General features: G+C 39.0%; 2 protein-coding genes across 2 annotated transcripts; one reads left to right on the top strand and one right to left on the bottom strand.

Moving 5' to 3' along the window:
* Nucleotides 1-1,853: 1,853 nt before the first annotated feature.
* On the bottom strand, nucleotides 1,854-7,913 carry ndufa8 (NADH:ubiquinone oxidoreductase subunit A8). Its single transcript, XM_053340456.1, has 4 exons — nucleotides 7,748-7,913; nucleotides 6,288-6,451; nucleotides 3,517-3,682; nucleotides 1,854-2,322 (listed from the first exon to the last, which is right to left on the bottom strand). The coding sequence occupies exons 1-4, from the start codon at nucleotides 7,796-7,798 to the stop codon at nucleotides 2,185-2,187; spliced, it is 519 nt and encodes a 172-aa protein (XP_053196431.1). The 5' UTR covers nucleotides 7,799-7,913; the 3' UTR covers nucleotides 1,854-2,184.
* Nucleotides 7,914-8,237: 324 nt separating this feature from the next.
* Nucleotides 8,238-21,927, top strand: morn5 (MORN repeat containing 5). Its single transcript, XM_053340458.1, has 5 exons — nucleotides 8,238-8,284; nucleotides 8,425-8,572; nucleotides 10,625-10,736; nucleotides 11,381-11,512; nucleotides 21,851-21,927. The coding sequence occupies exons 1-5, from the start codon at nucleotides 8,238-8,240 to the stop codon at nucleotides 21,925-21,927; spliced, it is 516 nt and encodes a 171-aa protein (XP_053196433.1).
* The last annotated feature ends 1,916 nt before the right edge of the window (nucleotides 21,928-23,843 follow it).

Here is a 23,843-nt window from a genome sequence, read left to right as displayed (position 1 = left end):
AGGAAATAATGACAATCAGAATTTAGTTTTCTGACCCCTTGAGCTCCACCCTCTGTTTCACACATCGGTGGACTGATGGAAAAAAAGAGGGGAAAAAAATCTGACAGCTATACGACTGTTGGTGCTCATCACCACTTCAAACATTAATTTTATTATGTCGAACCTGACACTGAACAATGGGAATATTGACAGTCATGTGTTATGAAAAAGTGGAGTTGTTTGAGTATTTTAGCGCGTCGGGCTCCCAGGCGGGCTGTAGCTTCGTGAAAGCCCTGTATTGTATTTCTTTCCTGTGCCAGAGCCCATTTCCTGTGGTGGTGCCGTGTCAAACAACGATGACCCTCAGCTTCCTGCAAGTCGCATGGAGACGGGCCTGCCACGAGCCCTGGGGCTTCGCCGCCAGCCACTGAACAACCTCCGAGCCCCCCCACCACACCCTTCTCCTTTCAAGTCACTCCTCACCTTGGCCCTCCTGCATCTCACTTTTTGCCTCTTGTTCCCTTTCACCGTCCTTCACTCTCTGTCCTTAACTTCTCTCATGTATGCTCTTACTTTATCACTTCTTCCATCTACCTCCTTGTTCCCCTCCTTCCTTATTTGCCTCCCTTCTGCTTCTTGCCCCCTTCTCCTCCATGTTCCCCTCTGTCCACACGTCCTTTCCTCTTTGCATCCCTTCTTCCCTCCTCCCTTTGTCCCACTGTCCAGGTCAGAAGAGGTTCCATCAGACGTTTCCTGTGCAAGCCGCAGGTCCAGACCACACCTTGTGAGGGGATTTCTGCAGCGACCGTCAGCGACGCCCTATAGAAACACCCGAGACATGCACACTCATGTCTGCAAAGAGACACGGTGCTACTGTACACACTGAAAATATATGGTTGTTTTTGGCAGTGACTGGTTCACTGGATATATGTAGGATAAAAAGAAACTTGTGGGAAAAATGTTGAGGACATGCAGTGCATTCAATGGGAGCTACAATCTAGAATAAGCAAAAACAACAGTGTATTTTTACACATTCTGAATAAAATCAGTGACTGTCAGTAGACAGCTGTTGACCTCCCTCACTGTTTTTGTGTGCTGAAATAAGACGTTTTTACATCATATGCAAACACCCTTGGGCCACATATCTGCTTTTGAGTATGAGAAAGCTGTCAAATCATGCCTTACTATTGGTCCCCATAGAAATCAACCGCATGGCAGGGGTTAAAGACTCAACCTGCCTGACGTTTGTAATGGAGCAAGTCAAATCAAAACTACTCATGAAGTATTGATTTTATATATAAACTCTGAGCTTTTCACTTGCATGCAACAGATCTCCCTCTTCACATTGTAGCTCAACTGCAACTTTGATCTTGGACAATGTCCCGGTGGTACGTGAGCACACGTGTGTGAGCATTGGCACAGTCCCACTATGTTCCACAGGCTAGCGTGTCTTTTGAATTGGCTTCTCATCTCCTTCCATTCAAGGTCATGTGTACGCGTGTGTGTGCGAGGGCAGCAATAACGTCCTTTCTGTGCATCTCTCAAATGACTCTTCTAGTCTTCGTCCAGTGCAGGTCAGAGGCAGGAAGTGAGCTGGGAGAAAAGGAGGAAGCAGAAGCAGCTCTCTCTGGCTGCAGGTAGTGACCCTTAACCTTGACCTCCAACCTCAACCCTCCATCAGTCTGACAATACACACTCTGACAAAACACAGATGTGCAAACTTTGTGGCATTACCTACAATTTGCAAATACTGAAGGGACTTTGTTTGGCATCATAGATTGTTTTTTTTAAACATTTAATCCTGTCAAATGACAACTAACTCTTAATAGTTACTTATTAGTAGTTGTGTAGTTAATAACAAAAAAAAACAGATATTATAATTTATCTCTTTTTTATTTGACAACAATAATAACAGTATGTTGCATTTGTTCACTTATTTCATTTACAGAAGTATTCAGGAAAGCAGTTTGGATTCATGGACATGGTTCATACATCCATCCTTCCTTCCTTAATCACAATGTTTGATGATGCTGGAGGTACAGCTGCTCAAGAGACATGAGCCCTGTCCAAAAGCAACCCCTCGTACCGTACACAGATAAAGGCACTAAAACCAGCATCTTTATGCACAATAGGTAACGTGTATGTCTGGCTGTTATTGGACAGAGCCCATGGCTTTGGAAGGTGACTGACTTTTCTGGAGCTGCCTCACCAGTTCCAGAAGAATAACCTGCTGCCGTATTTGGAAGGCTCCAGTTTACCCTCAACGGACATGTTGGGCTCAGGACGTGGGCGAGAGTGGTAGGGGTTCTCAGGGAGGGCCCGCGAGGTTGCCACTTTGGTCACCTGACAAAAGACAACAAACATACATGCTATGACTTGTCAGACAGTGTAAACATATTTTCTTTGATGCAATGGCTTAGTGTTTTATGGTGTAAAATACATGACTTTTTAACCAGTGGTCATTCACATTTTCAAATTATGTGCGCAAGAATGGAACTTTTGATGGACATTCACAAGTTCAGTGATGCAATGTTTGAAAGGGCTTGATTTGATTCTTCTTGAGATTAATTCATGTAATTGACTTGAAACACAATAAATAAAACAGTTTGTCGTCTGGTAACACCAGACAATCAAATTATGTGCAAACAGACTTTTCAATAGGAGAGCAATGCTTTAAAAGCCAAAAAACTATCAAATCAATAAAAACATTGTGTGTTTTTGGAATGAAACTCTAGTTATGCACCACAGAGGTTGAAGTACACAGGTTCTAGTGCCCCCTAAACTGCTGAAATCTTTAAAAAAAAAGCATGTCCTCTGTTCTCCTCAACCCCTTTGCAGATCTTCACATCGTGATTGATGTCCCCGCCACAGCTCTTTTTTATTCATCTCATCCCTTATCTTCTTTCCTGCTCCTTCCCTTCTTCACAATTTCTGTATGACTTCTGGGTCACATCATACCCCTCTCTTTCTGAGCCTTGTTCCAAATGTCTCACAATTTCTAGCATAATTAACAGTCTTCATTTGTTATACAGCTGAGCAACCACAGAAACACAACCAAGTGTATGGACGGTCAACCTGGACATTTTTCATAGTAAACAGATTGTCAGGCTTCTGTCCTTTTGTTTCCATGCTCATATGATTTGATTCAATGAACAATAGTTCTGTCTGGCAAGTGCAAAATAGCCAGAGTTGATTACAGCCATTCAAAGAATTCCAGCTTTGAGCAAGTGCCATTTTGAAAACTATAGAAATAAAAGTCCAGAGAGCAATTGTCACGATCCGTTTTCGCTGTTGTTTTGACTGTTGCTACCTAATTAGTAAATTAGTTTTTGCCAGCGAGTTATGCAAGCCTCTAAAAATGGCAATTTTATGAAAAACCAAAGCAGCAAAAAGTACATGATTTGCCTGCTCAAAACTGTATGAATGCTATGCAGATGCAATCAGAGCCTCTTGCACAGCCTACAATCAGCAAGAATAGAGCTCATCAACAGGGCTGCTCACATTGAGAACACAGAGTCAATCCCTCACAAGTCTCACCTTAGACAGGTCTCCCAGCTCAGGTCTCTCCCATCCCAGCTTATCAAGGACGCAGCTGTCGAAGGATTGCTGCTGCTTACGGCAATAGCGCAGTTCTTGCAGGTTCGTATAATCCAGACAGGTCCAGTACTCTGTGAAGGACTCGGCACAGTTCCCCTTGATTTGCCTAGAAAGCACAGTACAAACAGAGATTTGAGTCATGGTCAAATATGCAAGAGTAGGATTAATTTATTCCAGAAGATCCAGTTGCTGTGCATGAGATTGTGCTGTTCCCTTAAAATGCATGAAAATATGTTTAAAGAGATGACTCATAATGACTCATAGTTCATCCTTTGTGTCAGAACTGCTTTAATTAAGGATTCTGACTCAAAACCACATTAGGACCTTTCATCCAATTATGGTTCATGACTAGTCAGTTTTCTCAAAATTTCTGAGAATTTAACAAATGCTCCTAACGATGGCTGGAAGTTGCAAGAAGCACCTAAGAATCAAACCAGGTCCCGGGTGCAATTACAACTTTCCTGAAATCGCTCCTCATTATAACAATTACAAGTATTGGTCTTTCATAATAACTCTCAGTTTATCTTTGGGCCAGACTAGTGCTGGTTGTTTGTTTCTGGTTTTGAATTGGAGGTCATGTGTTTTTTGAGAACCAAAAACACAACGTGTTTGAGGGACATGCACACAGAAAAACACACAAAAGCACCTTAGTTACTGCATGGGCATCAGGGTATGACCAAGGCTCTGACTAAAACCTTCAGTAAACACAGACACAGCAGTTAAGAGTGAAAAACCCCAGACCACTTCCTCAAATAGCCTTCATTTGCAGTTTTAAAGACACAATAGACTCCATAGTTAAGACATTTTAACATTAACAGCCCTTGCTGCAACCACTGATTTGAGAAAGTAAAGCGTGACATGAATGTGTTCTACTTTGGTCACCACTAGTTGATGATTTATTCTCTGATTTATGTCAAGATAACAAATGGTTGTTGAGAATCTGAAGAAAAAAAGATAGGATTATTCCATGGCCATAAAAATACAGAAAACATGTATGACTATAAGTCAACTGCACTGGAATATGTAAAAGTTTAGTATTACTTGTTTCAGCAGTCAATTGGAAACTTACTGCAAACAAAAGAATCATCTAGTGACCCTTTTGTAACTACAGTGTGCACTCTTCATATTAGATGATATTCAAGTTCACAATAAAACAAAACCTGAATTAAAACAGCCATATCCATAGCCATCACTGAACAATTAAGTGTCTTAACTTTCCTAACAGTGTCCTAACTGTATCCTAACAGTAGCATCTTTGGTGCTACAAATACCCCTATAGCACTAGTTAATGCTTTAGTGCAGACATCCCAACTCTCCCAGAAGTTTCGGGAGTGTCCCGCATATAAGACTGCGCTCTAGAGAGTGTCTGCGTGGGCGTGTCTGTGTTTATGTGACTATCAATGCAGCGCGTGAGAGAGCAAAGCGTCCTTATAGCTGAGATAGTGACACCCCTAAAAAGTATTGTAAAGTATTGACTACATAGAGAAAATCAAGTCTAATTTATCCCAATCACATTTACACCTTAAACAGATCTCATTGAATACAATACATTCAATACGCACAAAGGGAAGTTACAGTAATTATACCTACTAAAGGTCATTGTAATTGAAACTTTGACCAAAAACCTGTTGTTGGCATTCATGTTCTAAACCATCATACACTCACACTTGTGTAAGTCTGGTCCCATCGACAGCCTACCCCAATGAGCAGGGTTTTATTCTTGTCTATATATATATATATATATATATATATATATATATATGTTTCTCTTTTTCTGGGTATTTTGGTGTTTTTTTTCCTTCACATTGACAAAAACATGAAAACTGTTATACAAAATAATTAATTTCAGCCGTACCTAAAATATATTTTAAACAATGCGAAAATCATCTCATCCAACTACAACAGTTTACTACTCATGGTTCAGTGCACTCAGTCGAAGCAGTCTTTCCTAGGTTTATGGTATGACTACAATCACCAAGTTATCATCACTCTTCTTAATTTAATCTGTTTGCTGACATTACTCCCAGACAGTGCACTGGAACATAAGTGCAACCTTCTTTTACTTTACTCCTTTAGTTTTGAATTGCAAATTCTTCTACTTGACAAGGGGAACACTGGCATCTACATCCCACTTCTGACAAAAGCCAACAGAATGGAAATCGTTGTATGGAATGGAAATCATGGTAACCTCTGAAAACAGCAGTATATTCAACCTCTGAGTATATTTTCTATCCACATCCATCACAGAGGATAAAATTCAAAAACTGACCACAAACCACTTTTAAACCAGGGTTTGACTCAAACACTGCACCCTCCAGCTGGCTCCAGAGTTAAGCCACATCTTCAATCCCTCTCTGACCACAAGCAAACTGTTCAGTTTTGCAGATGACACCAGTGTGGCAGCCATCATCTCTGAAAAATGATATATGCTCGTTGAAAAGACTCACTACGCAACACCATGGTGTGTAAAAAATATAAGGGTTGAAAACTCACTCCATTTAGATCAATGATTTGATTTCACTCTGTTAAATAACATGAGAACATCTCCTGCTTCATATCAACATTTCATCTCATCAGTCTTTTTAACTATTTTCTTACAATCTATACAATATGAGGTAAAGACCTTCTTAGATGATTGTTTGAGAAGTGGTGTCTATGTAAATCCAAAAGTATATGGCACCAAAGACTTTGAAAACCCTGTTGTCCTTTACCTGAAGAAGTTGAGTGCACACTCGTTGACTTTCCTCCCTTCTTCTAGACATTTCCTCGGGTCCTTCTCCTCCCAGCGGCAGAGCATGAACTCCTTGTTAGGTTTGTCACACTGGGAGCCAAAATGGTGGGCAGCAGCCTTCAGCACTGCAGATGACACATTAATCTGGACAGACATGGATAACAAGAGACTCGTAAAATATATATATATTATAAATATATACATATTTAGGTAAACTGTTTATGTAGTCACTGTTGACACCTTTAAAAAGGCAACTGACTAGACTAATTCATTCAAACTGGCCTTTGTCTCACATTGTGCTTTCTAGTATTTGTAATTTGGTGTGTTTTTAAGGTCTTATATTTTATTGTTTTACAAAACAACAGTTTTTATAGTTGATTTTTTTACAAGTTTTACTCTTGTGAGGCTCTTCTGACAGATGCTATACTAAACACACTTAACTTAATAACACTACACGTTTCAGTGTAGATTAACTGAGCATGTCATATACAGCCTATGAGTTATATATTCTGACTTGTGTATTACAGAAAATGACTTTAAAAAAAATAGACTTTGCTCTCTTTGCAGTCCAAACTACAAGCATGTTTCCAGGTGTCTGCATTTCAGAAGGATATACAGCAGGTCTGATCTCTAAAGGTCCCTTCACCGCAGAAGTGATGCAAATACTTTGCAATTCTGATACTTTACTCAAATTCTAGTCTAACACTCTATACTTAATGCTGACAATGTGAATAAACTAAAGTATATTTCTTCACATCTTCCTATCTTTATGGTTAAAAAACTATTGAGAGGTCCTCTGCAATACTAAACCAGTTATACCTCAGCTATAAAAGAACACAACATAATGGAGTTAGAGGTGATAAGTTAAGGACATTGTGTATAACACGGTAATACTGAGACAATTAACCGAACTATTGCACTTAAAAGAAACTATCACCTGCCACATACGGTTTAAAAGATCATTGATACTCCCATATTTATTATTGGGGGAAAACAAACTGCTGCCAGCTTACACCTGACTTCCAAGGACAAGTCCAAGGAGCCACATAACATTGCGAATATATTCTGGTCAGAGGATTGTAACACTTCTGCTATCACAGGGATCAGTTAAAAAGATTATGAGGACACAGAAGAATGCGATACAACTTTCCATAGAGATAATGATCGCTATAACCTATATTGATAATGTATTTTGATTCCTCTAACGCTCACTAATGTTGCCACGGTGGCTATTTCCTCCCAGAAACAGATACTGGAGAGTATATTATGTGTTTATATTGTATCGCTAACTTTTACCCCTGTGAAGGCTGGTAACGACAGTAGAAAAGTTGAAGGCTACGTGCTATATCTGAAACGACATAGCGGCTAGCTTTAGCCTTTAGCATGATCTGTCTTTCTATTATTTTCATTCAAGCCACACATATGTCCATGGCTACTCACGTCGTCCACATTCAGCTCCTGCAAAGAAGGAACTTCCACCGTTGTGGGCATGGTTATGTGTATCTGTCTGTAATACAACAAATGGCAGAAAATCTAATTCAAGGTCCTCGTCTCGTCTCGATCCAGGACGAGCGACGGGGCCGCTGAGACTGAGAAGGTCAGTCTGATGACGCCATCAGGAGAGCGACGAAAACAACAGCTCCCGTGTTGCGCATGCGCACTCGCTGAGCTATAAAGGAAGATAATTAAAAGTTGGATCAATGTTGTTTATAGTTGTTTTTTGAATATTTTTATGGTTTAGTGTTTGGTTGACAATTATAACACGGAGGCAAACGAGCAATTTGCTCTTTGGCCTGACAAGCTTAAGTTATCGAGCGCTGTACTCGCGTTGCCATGGTAACTACACAGTTGATGGCTGTGCTGTTCCTCCCTCCCAGTCGGTGTTACATTTATACTTTACCACTTTAAGAGGAGACAACGCAGCAACCCAATGGAGCTCACTGGAAGCAGTTACGAAGGAGATATAAAAAATGACAGGTAACCTAATTAGGCTATATCTTTCGTTGTATAACCCTAAAAACAGCACAACCAAATGAATAAAACCACAGTCAATTAAGCTGGTTATTGAGAGAGAGGAAAATGTTCACAACGCACTGACTATCTCTTCTCACCCTCAGGATGGAGGGAAGAGGAGAGTACACCTTTCCCACAGAGAGCAAGTATGTGGGAGAGATGAAAGATGGGATGTTTCATGGCAAAGGAGTGCTACACTTTCCAAATGGAAGTAAATATGAGGCCACCTGGGAAAACGGCAGAGCTAAACAGGTGAGGCATTGTGAGTGTGTGTAGTCTGTAATTGGGGACCACCCGTCCAACTAGGTACAAAAACTGTGAATTTTGGCTCAGTTGTTAAAGTTAGGATAAGCATTAGGGTTAGCCTAGTAACTTAGTGGTTATGGTTAAGGTTAGGGAAAGTCTCCATGAAATGAATGCAAGTCTATGCATTGTACCCAAAAGTGACCATGATCTGATATGTGTGTCTGTGTGTCTCCCGGCATGCATGTCAGACTGTATGCATCCACATATGTGTTTCACATTGGTTATAGTCGATATTACATCTGGTCTCTTTTAGCAATCACTTACCATTATTGTCGTAGTTATTAGGTTTCTCTCCTTTTTCCTGCATGAAGATAAAGTCTTTCTCGTGCTCTGATGCAATCTTCCACGGGCTTTTGCCACAACAGCGATCACTCCAATTATCATCATCATTTCAGTTGCGGTTCATTTGAAATGATAGCGGTACTGAACCATGACTAACTTTGGCCAAGACTACACTGCACCTGCATGCATGTCAGACCAAGAAAACCTGCTTCAATTCAAAACTGGTCTAAACTGTCCAATAAACTATTTGAAATTCAAACTCTTGAAATTTTATCTGGTAGCCTAGCTCATTGTGCAATACACCCCCCACCTACACCCCACCCCCACCCAACCACACACACACACACACACACACACACACACCCCTTCAAAGAATGGCTCTGGACCTTGATTCCCCAGGTGGTAAGAGCATTTTGTACTAGGAAAAGTATAGTTCTGCAGTGAAAGTTCACAATTTTTTCCTTTTTACACCTTACTTTATAGATTCCACACTTTCTATGATACACCATATACAATGAAAGAAGCTGAAAAGTGGCAATGTTGGGTTGAAAGATTTACAATTTATGAAATTACAGTAACACAAGTGTTTTATAAGAAATCTGTTTCAGTGCAAATATCACTGGAAGTATCACAGACCCTCTCCACTGTTGGCATTTGAACGTGTCATAGCAGGGAAAGCACAGGTGTAATCAATAACTTTAATCAAGACTGCATTCCATAGGGGCTCCAGGACCGGTACTGTGCATACAGTCATGACTTGATGGTACACTTAAGTGGCCTGTAATGTTATTAGTTACACCTGTACCTCTTCTGCAGCGGTTACCCTAAATATGTACTGTGAAAATGGTCTAGAGAGAAGACAAAACTAAATCTAGCACGTGTAATCTCACTTACTGTAATCTATTATTGTGAATTTACTCTAATTTGCATGTGTCTGATTCTCTTAGGATGGATTGATGATGTATTTGTATTTGATCCGTCAGCAAACATACACTCTCCTCAAAAATCTAAATGTTATTAAATCATAGCAAAGGATATTGTTGACTTTGACTTGCAAACATTGTTATACTTCCAATATGCATATTTTTCAAAATCTATTGTATCATTCCTCAAATAAAACATGCACTTGCAACACATGCACACACGTATCGAGTGTGTGGGTTCACCCAAAATACCAAAATACATATTTTTCCACTTTCAGCCCATTGATGTATATCCATGCTGATACTTTGGTTTTATCAGCTGAGGTTTTTAAGATATCCATCTCCGAGATTTTTTTGCCTCAAGCCAGAGACAATGGAGGAGAATTAAAATTCTTTTGTGGTGCTTAAAGCACTTAAAAGTGACATTTGAAAACCTCAGCAGCAACTTGCGTTTCCAGAAACCATGTCTGGGGTATGTAGGATAACCCCTAGACCTAGCTTTCAACTGTTTTTTCTGGAACTACTTTCTACCAAAAAAGTACCAATGAAAACAGTGAGTCAATAGTGAAGTCTGTGGATATTTTAAGTAACAGGGACATAGTTTCTGGAAAACACATTGCTGTTAAACTTTTCAAATATCATTTTCTTAGTGTTTCGAGGACCATAAACTTTGGGGCATAAAAACTATCTGTATGGTACCATTTAGGTAAGTATGACAGTTTTTTTATATAGGTGAATTAACCATGAAGAATGAAGATAATGTATTGTGTTGTTCATTGTGCTTCCTTAAAAGGGGTCGTTCACCTTTGCTGATGGTCTGCAATACCAGGAGACGGACTGGGACTACTGCGACGGTTACGACAGGCGTTTCTACACTGAGAGGTGCAATGGACTCAGACCTGCAGGTTCACACTCTTATATCTGCTCCCCACTCGCTCACACTAACTGAATGTGGCCTACTGTTACAACAAGAATCGCTACTGTTTGCTGTGTTTGCACCTTTTTATAATGCATATTGCACATAGATTGTTAATGTTTTATTTATGGGTTTTTTGTCTTAAATGTTCTTATGGCTCAGGGAGTGCTACCTAAATTTCATTATATTGTTGTCTGACTCTCAATATATTGACAATAAAACTACAAAAAAAAATAAAACTCAATATTCACTCAAATGCCAGAAGACATTTTGACTCTTCACAATAGGAAAAACACAGGTGTAAATAATAAAATGAAAGATGGCTGAATTCCATTTAGCTGCTTCAGATGATTTAGTAATACTGTTTACAGGGTCACACTCTATATTAATCACCAGATGAACAAACAGATGAACAGTTAAGTTTCCAGTCAACCTGATACTCATGAAGTTGGGAAACATTAGGTGGAAGCCGTGAGAATAGGCTGGGATCGGGACACAAAATCTTCTTGATGTGGTTTCTTTTTCACTGAGCCAATAATCCAGCCTCTAATTCTGTGAGGTCTGTGAGTTATAGTGTTAGTAAGCATAAACCTCAAATTGAATTGTACTCAATAAGAAGTTTTACTCATGCAGGAGAATCTCAGCTAACCGATCTGCATCCTCCACGTGTCATTCCTGATGGGTGTTATGATTGTGGAGACGGTTTCTATGACCCCGCCACCAGGGTCATCACTTCCTACTCGGGCAGATTCCTCAGGAATGCAGGTGAGACAGGAAATATCCTTTATTATCACTGTTGTTGCTGTTTGACACCAAAGGTGATTGTGTATGTTATGACTCACATGGGACTTCTTCTAACAGTGTAAATGTAATAATAGTCCTTCGCTACTATTATAAATGAACATTTTTGAACACATTTTAGTGAACCATGTAGGTTTCCTTTTGAGCTAAAGGGTAGTAGCCATTACCCGCAACAGTATAGTACACAATTAGCCAGTGCCACAGTCTCTGGGAAACAATTAAGTAGATTCAATCCATATATAATGCCAATGAATATTAATCATTATAAAATCTCTTGTCTTTCCCTAGCAGTTTACATCTCTCTAGTTATTGGTCTTTTTTTCCACTCATTTGATGCCAAATTGGCCACATTTGGGTGGTGAGTAATATTCAGGCATCTTTGCCTGTTGTGCAAAGGTAAATTAGAAAAATGAAAGTCAAGAACAAACACAAATTGCCATTTCATATTAAGTTTACATAGTTTTATGCCCAATGAAATACCTTGGCAGTGACAGATTGCTGTATATTAACTGCATTTATATAGTAACTTGACAAAGCAGCAACATATGTTTCCGTAATTGATCATTAACAGGAAAAGCATCAATTCCTGTTATCATTTTGCTATTGATTTAAACTGTGTTTCTTGTTTTGCAATTGGCATCTCTTTCTTTAGTGTGTTTACAAAGACCTCAAAATAGGACCTATACTGGAGCTGATGTTGCAGTGTTTCAAGAAAGTGGTAAATACAGAATGAAAAGGAACAAGGCTTTTTTAATACATACAAGTGACGCACACTTCCTTAGTATAGACTCTATTTATTTAATGTTGGAATACTCAAGGAAGGAAATGTCCATTCAAGCCTATACATCCATTAATATTTTTCTTGAGTTAAAAGCTAGTATTTCAGAAGTCATTGCTGCCTTGTCATACAAGATAATACTTGTGTATAAAACGATGTCTACTTTCCAACGACTAATTTTTACCGAGAAAAGGTCATATAGACAAACTCTTACTGACGACTGTTTTGAAACATGGTGAAGAAAGCAAACAGTGTGGCCATATGGGAAGAATTTGATAACACTGAATCTATGGGGTGATGTTAAATGCATTATCCCTGGATTTTCTGATGGCAGATTATTGCTACAAGTCATCTGATAAGCATGTCTCTATGGGCTATTGCAGTCATTTCAAAGGCTTTTTTTTTTGGTCAAATGTGGAAAATTCAAGACACATTTTTCCACTGAATGGGTGCCCGTATTGGAGCTCCTGATTTGAAGTGAATGCACTCTGTCAGGTGTCCAGAAAGGAATTCCCAAAGTCTGACATCCGCTGCTCGTCATGTCTGTACACCATGATTTTAAATCACAAGACAATACTGTAAATTAGGCAGCAGGTTATGAATTTTATTTTCTGTGTCTGCAGATATAGACAGCAGAAGCCTAAAAACACAGTTGTTTCTAAATACATTTCACTAGGGCTAAAAGCTGTTTTCTTTCTGTGCATTAAGGGTGTTTGACATTACCATTTTTAGCCATGCTAGTATCGTGGCTCTTGGAATGCCTGTTGGTCCTCCTCTTTGGTCCAGACTGAAATATTTCAACAACTATTGGATGGACTGGGACATTCATAGTCCCCTGAGCCCTTTTTTTCCAAAAAGTTTAATGTGGATCAGGATGGATAGGATTGGATTTAGAAATCCTATGTTTTGCTGTCCAGGATCAGGTAAACCATTTTACTTTTTCAATGCAACATTGGATTGAATCACCGCTTATCCAGATTCAAACTTTTCAAGATTACCAAATCTGGATTGCCAGTACTCTAAATTGGACTATACAGTATATCACTATGTAGGCTAGAAGCCATAAGGAACAACAGGCAGAATAGCCAGCGTTGGATCACACAGTGTTTTTATTTAAAAAGACTGAACTGAAAACAGTACAATAAAACGATATATATGCATGTGTATGTGTATATATATAAATGCATGTGTGTATAGACTGAACTGAAAACAGTACAATAAAACAAGGTATATATATGTGTGTATATATATACAGTGGGGAGAACAAGTATTTGATACACTGCCGATTTTGCAGGTTTTCCCACTTACAAAGCATATAGAAGTCTGTAATGTTTATCATAGGTATTCTTCAACTGTGAGAGACGGAATCCAAAACAAAAATCCAGAAAATCACATCAGAAAAACAGAACTTAATATTTGGAGAAACCTTCGTTTGCAATTACAGAGATCAGATGTTTCCTGTAGTTCTTGACCAGGTTTGCACACACTGCAGCAGGGATTTTGGCCCACTTCTCCATACAGATCTTCTCCAGATCCTTCACGTTTCGGGGCTGTCGCTGGGCAATATGGACTTTCAGCTCCCTCCAAAGATTTTCTATTGAGTTCAGGCCTGGAGACTGGCTAGGCCACTCATCCTTCTTCTTCCTCCAAACACGGCGAGTGGAGTTTAGACCAAAAAGCTCAGCCACATGACCTTCTCCCATTCCTCCTCTGGATCATCCAGATGGTCATTGGCAAAATTCAGATGGGCCTGGACATGCGCTGGCTTGAGCAGGGGGACCTTGCGTGCGCTGCAGGATTTTAATCCATGACAGCGTAGTGTGTTACTAATGGTTTTCTTAGAGACTGTGGTCCCAGCTCTCTTCAGGTCATTGACCAGGTCCTGCCATGTGGTTCTGGGCTAATCCCTCACCTTCCTCATGATCATTGATGCCCCACGAGGTGAGATCTTGCATGGAGCCCCAGACCGAGGGAAATTGACCGTCATCTTGAACTTCTTCCATTTTCTAATAATTGTACCAACAGTTGTTGCCTTCTCACCAAGCTGTAGCCCATCCCAGCCTTGTGCAGGTCTACAATTTTATCCCTGATGTGTACCTATGATAAAAATTACAGACCTCTACATGCTTTGTAAGTGTGAAAACCTGCAAAATCTATATATATAAAAAATATATATATATATATATACATATATATGGGTATATAATAAGCAATAGCCTAATATCTGCTTCATTTACTTAATCACTTTAACAATTAAATAAATCATGTGCAAAATATAGATATACTACATGATATAAATTACATTTTGTTCCAGGAGTCAGGATATTCCTGACTTTTTGGGTCAAAGACAACCGAATCCTACGCCAAATGCATATGAAGGTTTGGTCCATATCAAAACCAAGACTGGATTTCGTGATCTAATTGAATTTCAGAATGCTTTGTTTCTTTTGAAAAACTCGTGTTCAATATTTGTTCCAATCCAATAACCTAAATATGATGAGATTACTTCTGAACAACTGGCTTTGACTTTGATGATCCCCTTGACTTGAAATTGTGGGATTTTAGTGCTATGTTTTCACAATTATTGAATGTATTACAATGAACTCTTATACATACATTCAAGTTTATCTCCGGATTAATTCTGATAACTTTGGTTATCCCTCAACTTTTCATCCAGCACAACCAACATTTTTTCCAATACTTTGTTTTTTGACCAGAAATTTGTAAAACTGATGACACTCCCATCAGTTTCAGCTGTACTTTTTGTTTACTACTATTTTGCAAATGTTAGCATGTTAACACACTAAATCAAGGTGAAGATGGTAAAAATGATACCCGCAAATGCATGTTGCCATTCTAGCATTTGCATTTACCTGAAAGCACCGCTACTACCAAGATAGCATGGTCGTAGGCTCTGTTGGACATGTGCTTTACAGCTTTAATCACAAATACATGTATAAATGGAGACGTAAAATCTTGCAAAACTATTGTAGCCTTGCCTTTTAATTATAGAAATGCAGGAAACTCTCAAATTAGACAGTATTTTGGTATTCTGCCATCTTTAAAGAAATCACTCACAGCCCAGTTTCAAAACGTCCAGATTCTCATCTGATGATTCCTCAATCAATTTCAGAATGTTAATTTTGTGTGATTGTTTTTCACATTTCAAACGCATGCACGTGTCAACATATGATTTCTGGAAGAGGTTAAGGTATGACTCACACTCTCCCTAAGGTAGAAATGAATATTTGGAAAGAATATTTCTATTTTGTACTTCGATGAGCTACTTGCAACATAATACAGATTAGTTCCACAAGCACACAAATCTTATTTACATATGTGTAGAGACAGAAGGAAACAGAACAGAAGATCCACATCCTCACCAGATGTCATCAGCATGTGTAGGAGGACAAAAATATGTTTTGAGATTTTTTTTTTTCCTTGATGCGGGTTGTTCATCATCATTACAGTTCTGGTATTGATCAGTGGAATGACAGAGAGAGATAGAGAGGAAGCGAACAAGAGGATGAGAAGGAAAGATTTTTTTTGGAAGTTGAGATGAAAAAGAAGAGGAACTGAACACTTTCCAACAATACTCTGACTGTTTTGATTTAGATAAATATGGAGTCAAACAGGAACTATTTAATTGATGTGTGCTGTTCCTGTGTATGTATATGTTGCCTGTTTCATATATTATATACACTATGCCTCCTTCTTGTCTTGGTATACACTTCTTGAGAAGAATGCTCCTGTATCCTGTATGGATTTATTTTTCAACCCGGGGAGGTGAAGGCACATTTGTCAGAGTGGGTGTGAAGACAGGATTTATTGCGCCATGGTTTCCGCCCAGGATGAGGACTGCGACAATGATGGGACCCTGGGAAGAACCACCCTCCCAGCAGGGGCGTTCTTGGCGTTTGCTGCGGCAAAGAAAGAGGAAGGAGCTCCCCATGTAGCTGTTACAACTAGTGGATATAAGACAAGGAAGAACTTATATCTAGAAAAGTTGCAAAAAATGCGTATGGAACTGTTTTAAACTGCAGATGATTCAAGTCTTACCCCCTTGAACTAAATGTCGTTGCTAGGAAATATCAGGCTAAACTTTACTTAGTGGTTAAAATCGACCTATTGCAAAGTCCTGCCCTCCTTGGTTACTGTTGCTAACTTGGACAAACAGTCCTTCCTGGCATAGTGCCAAACAGCAAAACAATAGGATCTGTTGCTAATATTCCCCAAGAGGTTATGGATTATTTTGGGAGTTGAACTGATTTCTTGTCATCAAGGAGCTGCTGATATACCCGTAATACTATATTGCATGCAGGGATATGTAAAGAATACTGGTACACCATGTAGAAATGTAGAATGATAGAGGAAATGGAGGGTTGCAGATGGCTCTGTGGTTTGGACACAAAACAACTCAAGAGGGATCAAAATAAGCTCTGACAGCACTGATACACTCTGTCTGCTCTGCACGCTAATTCTCAACAGACAATCCTGATCCTGTGTCTACATATACAGTACTTCCATCTACTTTACAAAGCATAAGTCTAATCATTTATAATATTAAAGATCCCCTCCATGCATGTTATAAGATGAAAATACTCCTTTTCCCTCATTGAGAATGTATGAATATTCAAATATTTGAAAAGTTGAACTGCTGGACACAAAATGTCTTATAGTTCACAGGAAAGTCCAGCATTTCCACATCACACTTGTGTAAGCTACACACTCGACCCCACCTTACTTTAAAACAAGTTGCAATGTTATGAATCATCCTCATAGGTCCACCTCTTAAATTCAGATTAAGGGTGAGCACAGAGTAACTTTCCCCCCTCAGAAGATAATTGTGAAAACTGTGTTCTAGTGTCAAACTCTGCACATACAGTACTGTGCATTCATTGATGAATTTTATTCAAAATTCAGTAAACAGAAGAAACCTAAATCAAACCAATATTTTCTGTGATTAGGCCTTTAAAACAACACCAGTTCTCCTCTTTATACTTAAAGTTTTTTAAAGGTCCTTGGCAGGTTGGTTGTTCCAAGCATCTTGGAGAACACACAGTTCTTCTGTGGGTTTAGGTTGTCTCAGCTTCCTCTGTCTCTTCGTGTATTCCCAGACTGACTTGATGATGTTGAGATCTCTGTGGGGGCCAAACCATCTGTTGCATCTTGTCACTGAAGATAGTTCTATGACTGGCTGTATGTTTGGGGTCTTTGTCATGCTGCAGAATAGATTAGCAACTGATGGAACACAAAAAGTAAACGTGGAAGGGGACTTGAATTAAGCGTAGAGAGACCACGGAAGTTGTGCATTGTAGGTGATTGGCATCACATGTCTCTTTCATGCTTCATCATTAGTGGCTCATACATCAGCTGCTTGGCTACCAGCTGACTAATCATATTCATGTAGCTCAGCCATTATGGCCTGACATTTCTCACTTTTACTCTGTATGCCAGCCCTATTTGCTGCTGCAGCTCCACCACACTGCCCCACACTCCTCCTTATGTGCTGTATTGCTGGTATTGTTAATTTAACTAAAATTTAATATTAATTTATTTGTCAGATTCTGATTCATTTTCCCAGCAGATTTATCATTACTGCTCATATTCCATGAGAGCTGCATTCAATAGCAGAACATGTTCTGCCAAAATTAATTACTTTGAATTACTAGATATACGTGTCTCTGACTGAGTGAGGGCTGTCAGTAGCTCAGGTGGTAAAGCTACATCTCAGCATTTAATTGTAGGGTGTTTTGGTCCCTGGTTCCTCCTGTCCACATGTCATAGTATCCATGAGCAAGACTGTAGACCACAAACTTCTCCCAAAATATAAATGGCTTTGCAGAAACCAGTTAGTACAGTAAAAAGATGTGACTGATCCTGATACTAATTTGTTTTCTCAGCTAGTCCTGCAAAAGTACTTAGCAAATCTAACTTATTCATTGGTTTTGGTCAAGGACTAGGAGTTGTCAGTGGGTGTAGACCAAAATGACTTTGCCAGCAAAAGGCACCAGTCATTTCAACCAATATATGATGACAAATGCTTCCTTTTACTGTCACGTCAGGATGAACTAACTGGACTGACGTTGACTTTAGCTGCCTATTTAGAGACTTGAAAAAAAAAAAACTATTCTCAGTAGACTTTATGAACAGTATGTTTAGAAGTAGAAGGAATTGTATATCTTTTTTGGGCTGAGTACCTTGAGACAAAACAAGCAAGTAAAAGGAACAGGATGAGCAGGAGCCATTTGGATACAAAGTCAGCAACTACATGGCTAAAAAGATGCAAAGAAATATTGTGTGTCACTGTGTCTGTGACTGTACAGGATGGGTCATTGATGAGAGACTACAAGTGGTGAAAGATAAACATTCAGAGATCACGGTTTTTGTTCCCAACTTTCTTCATGAACTGCTAACCTGTCCTTACTACCATAGAAATGAGTTACAGGGTATCACTCTGGAGTTTGTTTCCATCTCTTCAGATCATCTCTTATTTGATGGGTGAACCAGGGAATCTGAAAAGAAGAATATGACAACATCATTTCATTTGTGTAAACAAATTATCTTTAATTTGTCTTCACAAAGCCTCAGTTCTGGCAGACAGGTGTGTTTCACCACATAATAATAATGGAAGGACTACTACATTCAGACAGTTAAAATCCCAAGTGAAACATTTTAGCAACCTTTTAATACTTTGGTATAAACACAGATAAAACAGAACCTCAAGATGATTAATTTGGATCTATTTAATGATGTGACTTTGTTTTTCAGAATTGTTTGACTTTTATATGACATGTGAGAGCATTACAACAAACATGTGCTTCCACTCACTGTCACCTCACTGTGTCACAGTAAACCAGCCCGGCTTAAATCAAGCCGACAGACTACAACACAATGAAGTGATTAGTGTTAAATCTGAAACACAAATCATATAATCAACAAACTAAATGTTCTAAATACAAGCTATAAAACTTGCTATTTTTATCAACTTTCTCCCAAACTTCCAGAGACACATAGACATAGCCTAATTATAATTTCATTTGTCATAGCTGATGAGGTTTGCTGCTGCTTAAGTTTGGAGGTGCAAAATTAAACACTGCATTACTCTATAAAACTGAAATTTTAAAAAAGAATGAGGAGGAAAGGATACATAGGCCACATCTGCACAATCAAATCTTCTCCACTGACTGAAGTGTGTTCTGTTATTAAAAAAACAAACACAAACACACACACACACACATATACACACAGTTGTGTATATTCTCTCTTGGCAGTAACATGCAGCAGCAGCAGCTCCAGCAGAGGCCATGTGTTGCCATATTGTTTGTAGCACTTTCCTGTTTCTGGAATAACCGCTTCCCTTTGAAAGTCGGCACAGAAAGAGTTCCACACTGAAAACATTCCACTGCCAAGGAAAACACCTCTGGTGACCAAACCGCAGCCCCTCCCTTTGTCCCCGTCCAGCCGAGGTGTTTCACAGACAGATAAAATCAGCCGGGGCCCTGGGGAGTGGAACGCACTGCCTTTCCTGAAACTCTCATTTTTCATACATCGTTGAGACAAGAATCCAGCATAAAACAGGATTCACGTGTTAATCCTGCGAGCTGTGACAGATGGATTAATAATTGCAAAGATCAGTATGCCTCCTTAAAAGCTGTAAATCAGAGAGCCGCTGCTGTTTTCTGTGATGTCATCATGACACAAGACCAAGGGCTGCTCCGTGTGCAGTGAATTGGAGACAGATGACGTGTACATATATATATGTTTGAATGTTTGTTTGAGCTTTCACTTTTAGGTAAGTTTGATTTCACTGTAGTGCCTCCATTTAGAAAACCACAAAATGTGATTATATTAGCATATAATTACCCTGCATATTGTACCTAAGTCCACTAAGTTAGTCTCCTAATCGCTGTCAGTGAACCAGGTTCAGAGTTTGTGTCTTAATGGTGTCACGTAGAGTCTCAGCCTTCCTGTGTCTGTTAATATTTTTCTGTTTTACTATCAAATCCAGCTGAATAGTCATCTCTTCAATCACACTGGTACGAGAAAGCAAATATTTTCTTCTGCTAATTAAACCAATGTCTATGCCTTTGTGTGTGTGTGTGTTTGTGTGTGTGCGTGTGTTCTCTGCCATCAGGCTGGAAGGAAACACTTTTCCTACTGAGTGTATTTTAAGGATTAAGATAAACAGACTTTAACAAGGTGCCATTATCGCTTCCACACACTCTCTCTCCTGTGTACATTGCACAAAGGTCATCCATGCAGGTTGTTAATGTTGAGATGGATATCAACCAAAAAAAATCTTCAATAAACAAGGCTGTGTAAGCTATAATGGGCTACACTACAATATAAAAGTGATGATACAGACACATTTGGAGGGTTGTTGCCTGTATTTCTACATTAGTGAGAGAACCATTGACATATTATGATTTATGTATGTATTTCTGTATTTATGAATCAAACTGCAATATCACAATGTAAGTTAAAAAATCACACAAAACGGAATTGACTAAATAAATCAGCCACCTGTGCACTCAAATAACTGAGGTACCAATTTCATGTGACTTCAATCCGGAGATAAACGCTGCTATACAACCTCAAGAGGGCAGAATGACAGAAAATATGAAAATGTCTCAATCTAATCATCATTAAGGCCGATTTTGAGTTGTGGCTTATTGAGGTCAGTCTCGTGGTGAGACAGTGACGAGGCACGTATACGCCACACTAATTACATTTTTTCCCCCCACTAACAAAGAGTCACAAAGAGTGGCTGAAATGTTTGCAGCTGCCCGCATGTCCGATAAGTTCAATTGACCCCCCAGATCAGAGCAGGTAGACAGAAAGAGAAGAGGCGGGTGTTCTATACGTGAAGTGGCTGTTAGTGTTGACGCCCACCGCTGGCAATTACACACAATCAGTCCGAGAGCCGCAGACCTGCTCCTCTGTACAATGGAGCCCCGCGCAACCTGGGGGGCGAGGCCCGCGAGCCGCTCAAGTGCGTGCAGCTGCGCGCGCTCCAGAGAAAGCTCACTTCCCCCGCAATTAGCTACTCATTTCAGTTTTAACAATGAAAAACGGGTTTATTATCAGCTCCTCTGGCAGTCGTTGCGGTTCAAAAAAATTGGTGTCCATTTTTGGGGGTTATTATTTATTGGTGTCTGAAGTGGCTCTGAGAAGTTATTTTCTCCTAATTGTGAGGCTTATCTTGATTTGACAAATTTACCCGAGACTTGAATGGCACTTCACTGTGACAAGCTTCACACGCAAAATAACCTGCAGTTTAATTATGCAGTCTACTGGTTATTACACGTTTGATTAAAATGTTTTAAGTGAGTTCAACAAAATGAACGCAGCTCTTTGTTGTGGATCTTTTACACGTCAATCTGCAGTTTATAGGCCCATTTTTTTTTCTTATTTGATCATAGGTCAAACGGTTGGAAAAACAATTTACTTTTCTGCAAACGTAGTTTTCCAATATTATTAACACAAAGTCTCAATAATTTCTGATTAAAATTTTCCAACAGATGACTCCGAACATGAGTGGATTGTGCGGACCTGTCGTAAAGCATGGGATGAGGTTGCTGGCGTTGCTCCTGAATAAGTCCCCACATCTGTTGCAGGAAGACTGGAGGAGGCCAGTAACTAAAATGTTTAATAATATTTTATAATTTTACATGTTAGTATTTAATTTAGAGGCATAATGGAATTGTCATATAGGTCTAATAAATTAAATATAACATGTTATTTCTTTTTCTTCTTATCCTCCTTGTTCTATATGGTCTACTGTACTTTAGGAGTGTAGCTGCTGTCTTTCTGTGCATTCATCTTCATTTCCATATTATGTATTGTGTGAGTGCGTACTGCACCAATATGTTTACAAGCATACTGTGTAGCATATATACACAAATGTTAATTCGTATGTGGTTTCTTTCTAAATTAGGTCTATGTGTTTAGCTGAATGACTTTTTAATGTCAGTGAATATCAGTTTCCAGCAGGGTCAAAAGTGTACTTCTACTTCTCCACATGAAAAAAAATGTTAACCTGATCAAACCACATATTTCTAAACATGATTTGACTGCAACAAAACAATATCTGCAACACTCTCAGAGAAAATTGTGTTTCTTCAACAAGAATGCGGTGTGTGTTTCACACTCTAGTAGGTAAGGACATGTTTGATTCAGTTCTCATCCCTGATAGGAAGTGATACAGCTAATGATATTTAAAACATTAATATGGGAGTATGACATTCACAGGCGATGTCAGTAAATAAGATGGTATATTTAAGATTTGTGCCTGTTGGGTGAGGATCATGTCCTGGACCACGATGTAGGACCAGACCACTCTTTAAAAAGCAGCAATATGTAGATGATCTGTTTGGGTACAGTAGCCCCTCAATCAACTAAACTAAATTACAAGTTAAGAGATGAAGAAATAAGAAATGAAGTCTTTGAAAGGCAGACGTTTTCACAATTCAATCTTTCTCATAGTGTGCCCTTCTAGCTTCGTGGCAAATACATACATAAACACAAAGACGGGCACTCACACACGCACACACACACACACACACCCTCAGAATGTAATTATCCATAAAATTAAGCGCAAATACTTATACAACCAAAGAACTAAAAATGTACCAAGCCACGAGCACTAGAAGTGACCACACAACAAAATATCATGTTTAATTAAAAGAAATCATATGTAATACAATTGCTTTGTATTCATTGATTTTATTTGTACTTTTTGCCATTTGAAAAATAGTTTCCAGTTGAGCCTAATTTAATCTTTGTGCCTCGTTTTCTTTGTGGTACGGCATGTTGTAAAAATGAATCACTACTTCACTAAATCATCCTTAGAAATGACCACAAAAATATCACATTCTATTTTATTGCATTTTAGTACACAAAACATTTATGATGCACAGTCTATCAAATAAACTTTTTGTTTCATTTCATTTCATGTTTTTTAACAAAACAAAAACATTTCAGAGGGGAAAAAAGTGCTTTACAGGGATTTACCATCTCAATAAATACAAGGACATTGAGGTCTTCTTGGATCCTGTTCTTCACACAATGGCCATGGCACTAAAATACAGATGCACACTCTCTACCCCTGCCAATACACACATACACATACACACACACACATGCATACACACACACATCTTACTATGTACAACCCCAGTCTGTTTCATATTGTCAATTTTGTACCAATACTCCATTTCCCTCCTTGCATGAAAGACACACACAAACACACGCACACACACACGCGCACACACGCACTCACACATGCACACACACAGACAGAGGCTGAACAAGCAACCACAGAAATTATAAATTAGTGACAAAAAAACAGTTTGGAAATATGAAAATCTGTAAAATCTGTAGCATATCACGGATTATGTAGGAATGTATGCTTGTCTCAGACTTCCCTCAGTTTCTCTCTCAATTTAAAGAAACACAACAGGATTGTGGCAGCTTAAAAACTGCTTCTAATGTTACAGTTATAATTCAATAATA

The sequence above is a fragment of the Scomber japonicus genome, chromosome 19 (genome assembly GCF_027409825.1).
Source record: "Scomber japonicus isolate fScoJap1 chromosome 19, fScoJap1.pri, whole genome shotgun sequence".
NCBI lineage: Eukaryota > Metazoa > Chordata > Actinopteri > Scombriformes > Scombridae > Scomber > Scomber japonicus.
Note: the sequence above shows the minus strand (reverse complement) of the source record. Positions and strands in the feature narration are given on the sequence as shown.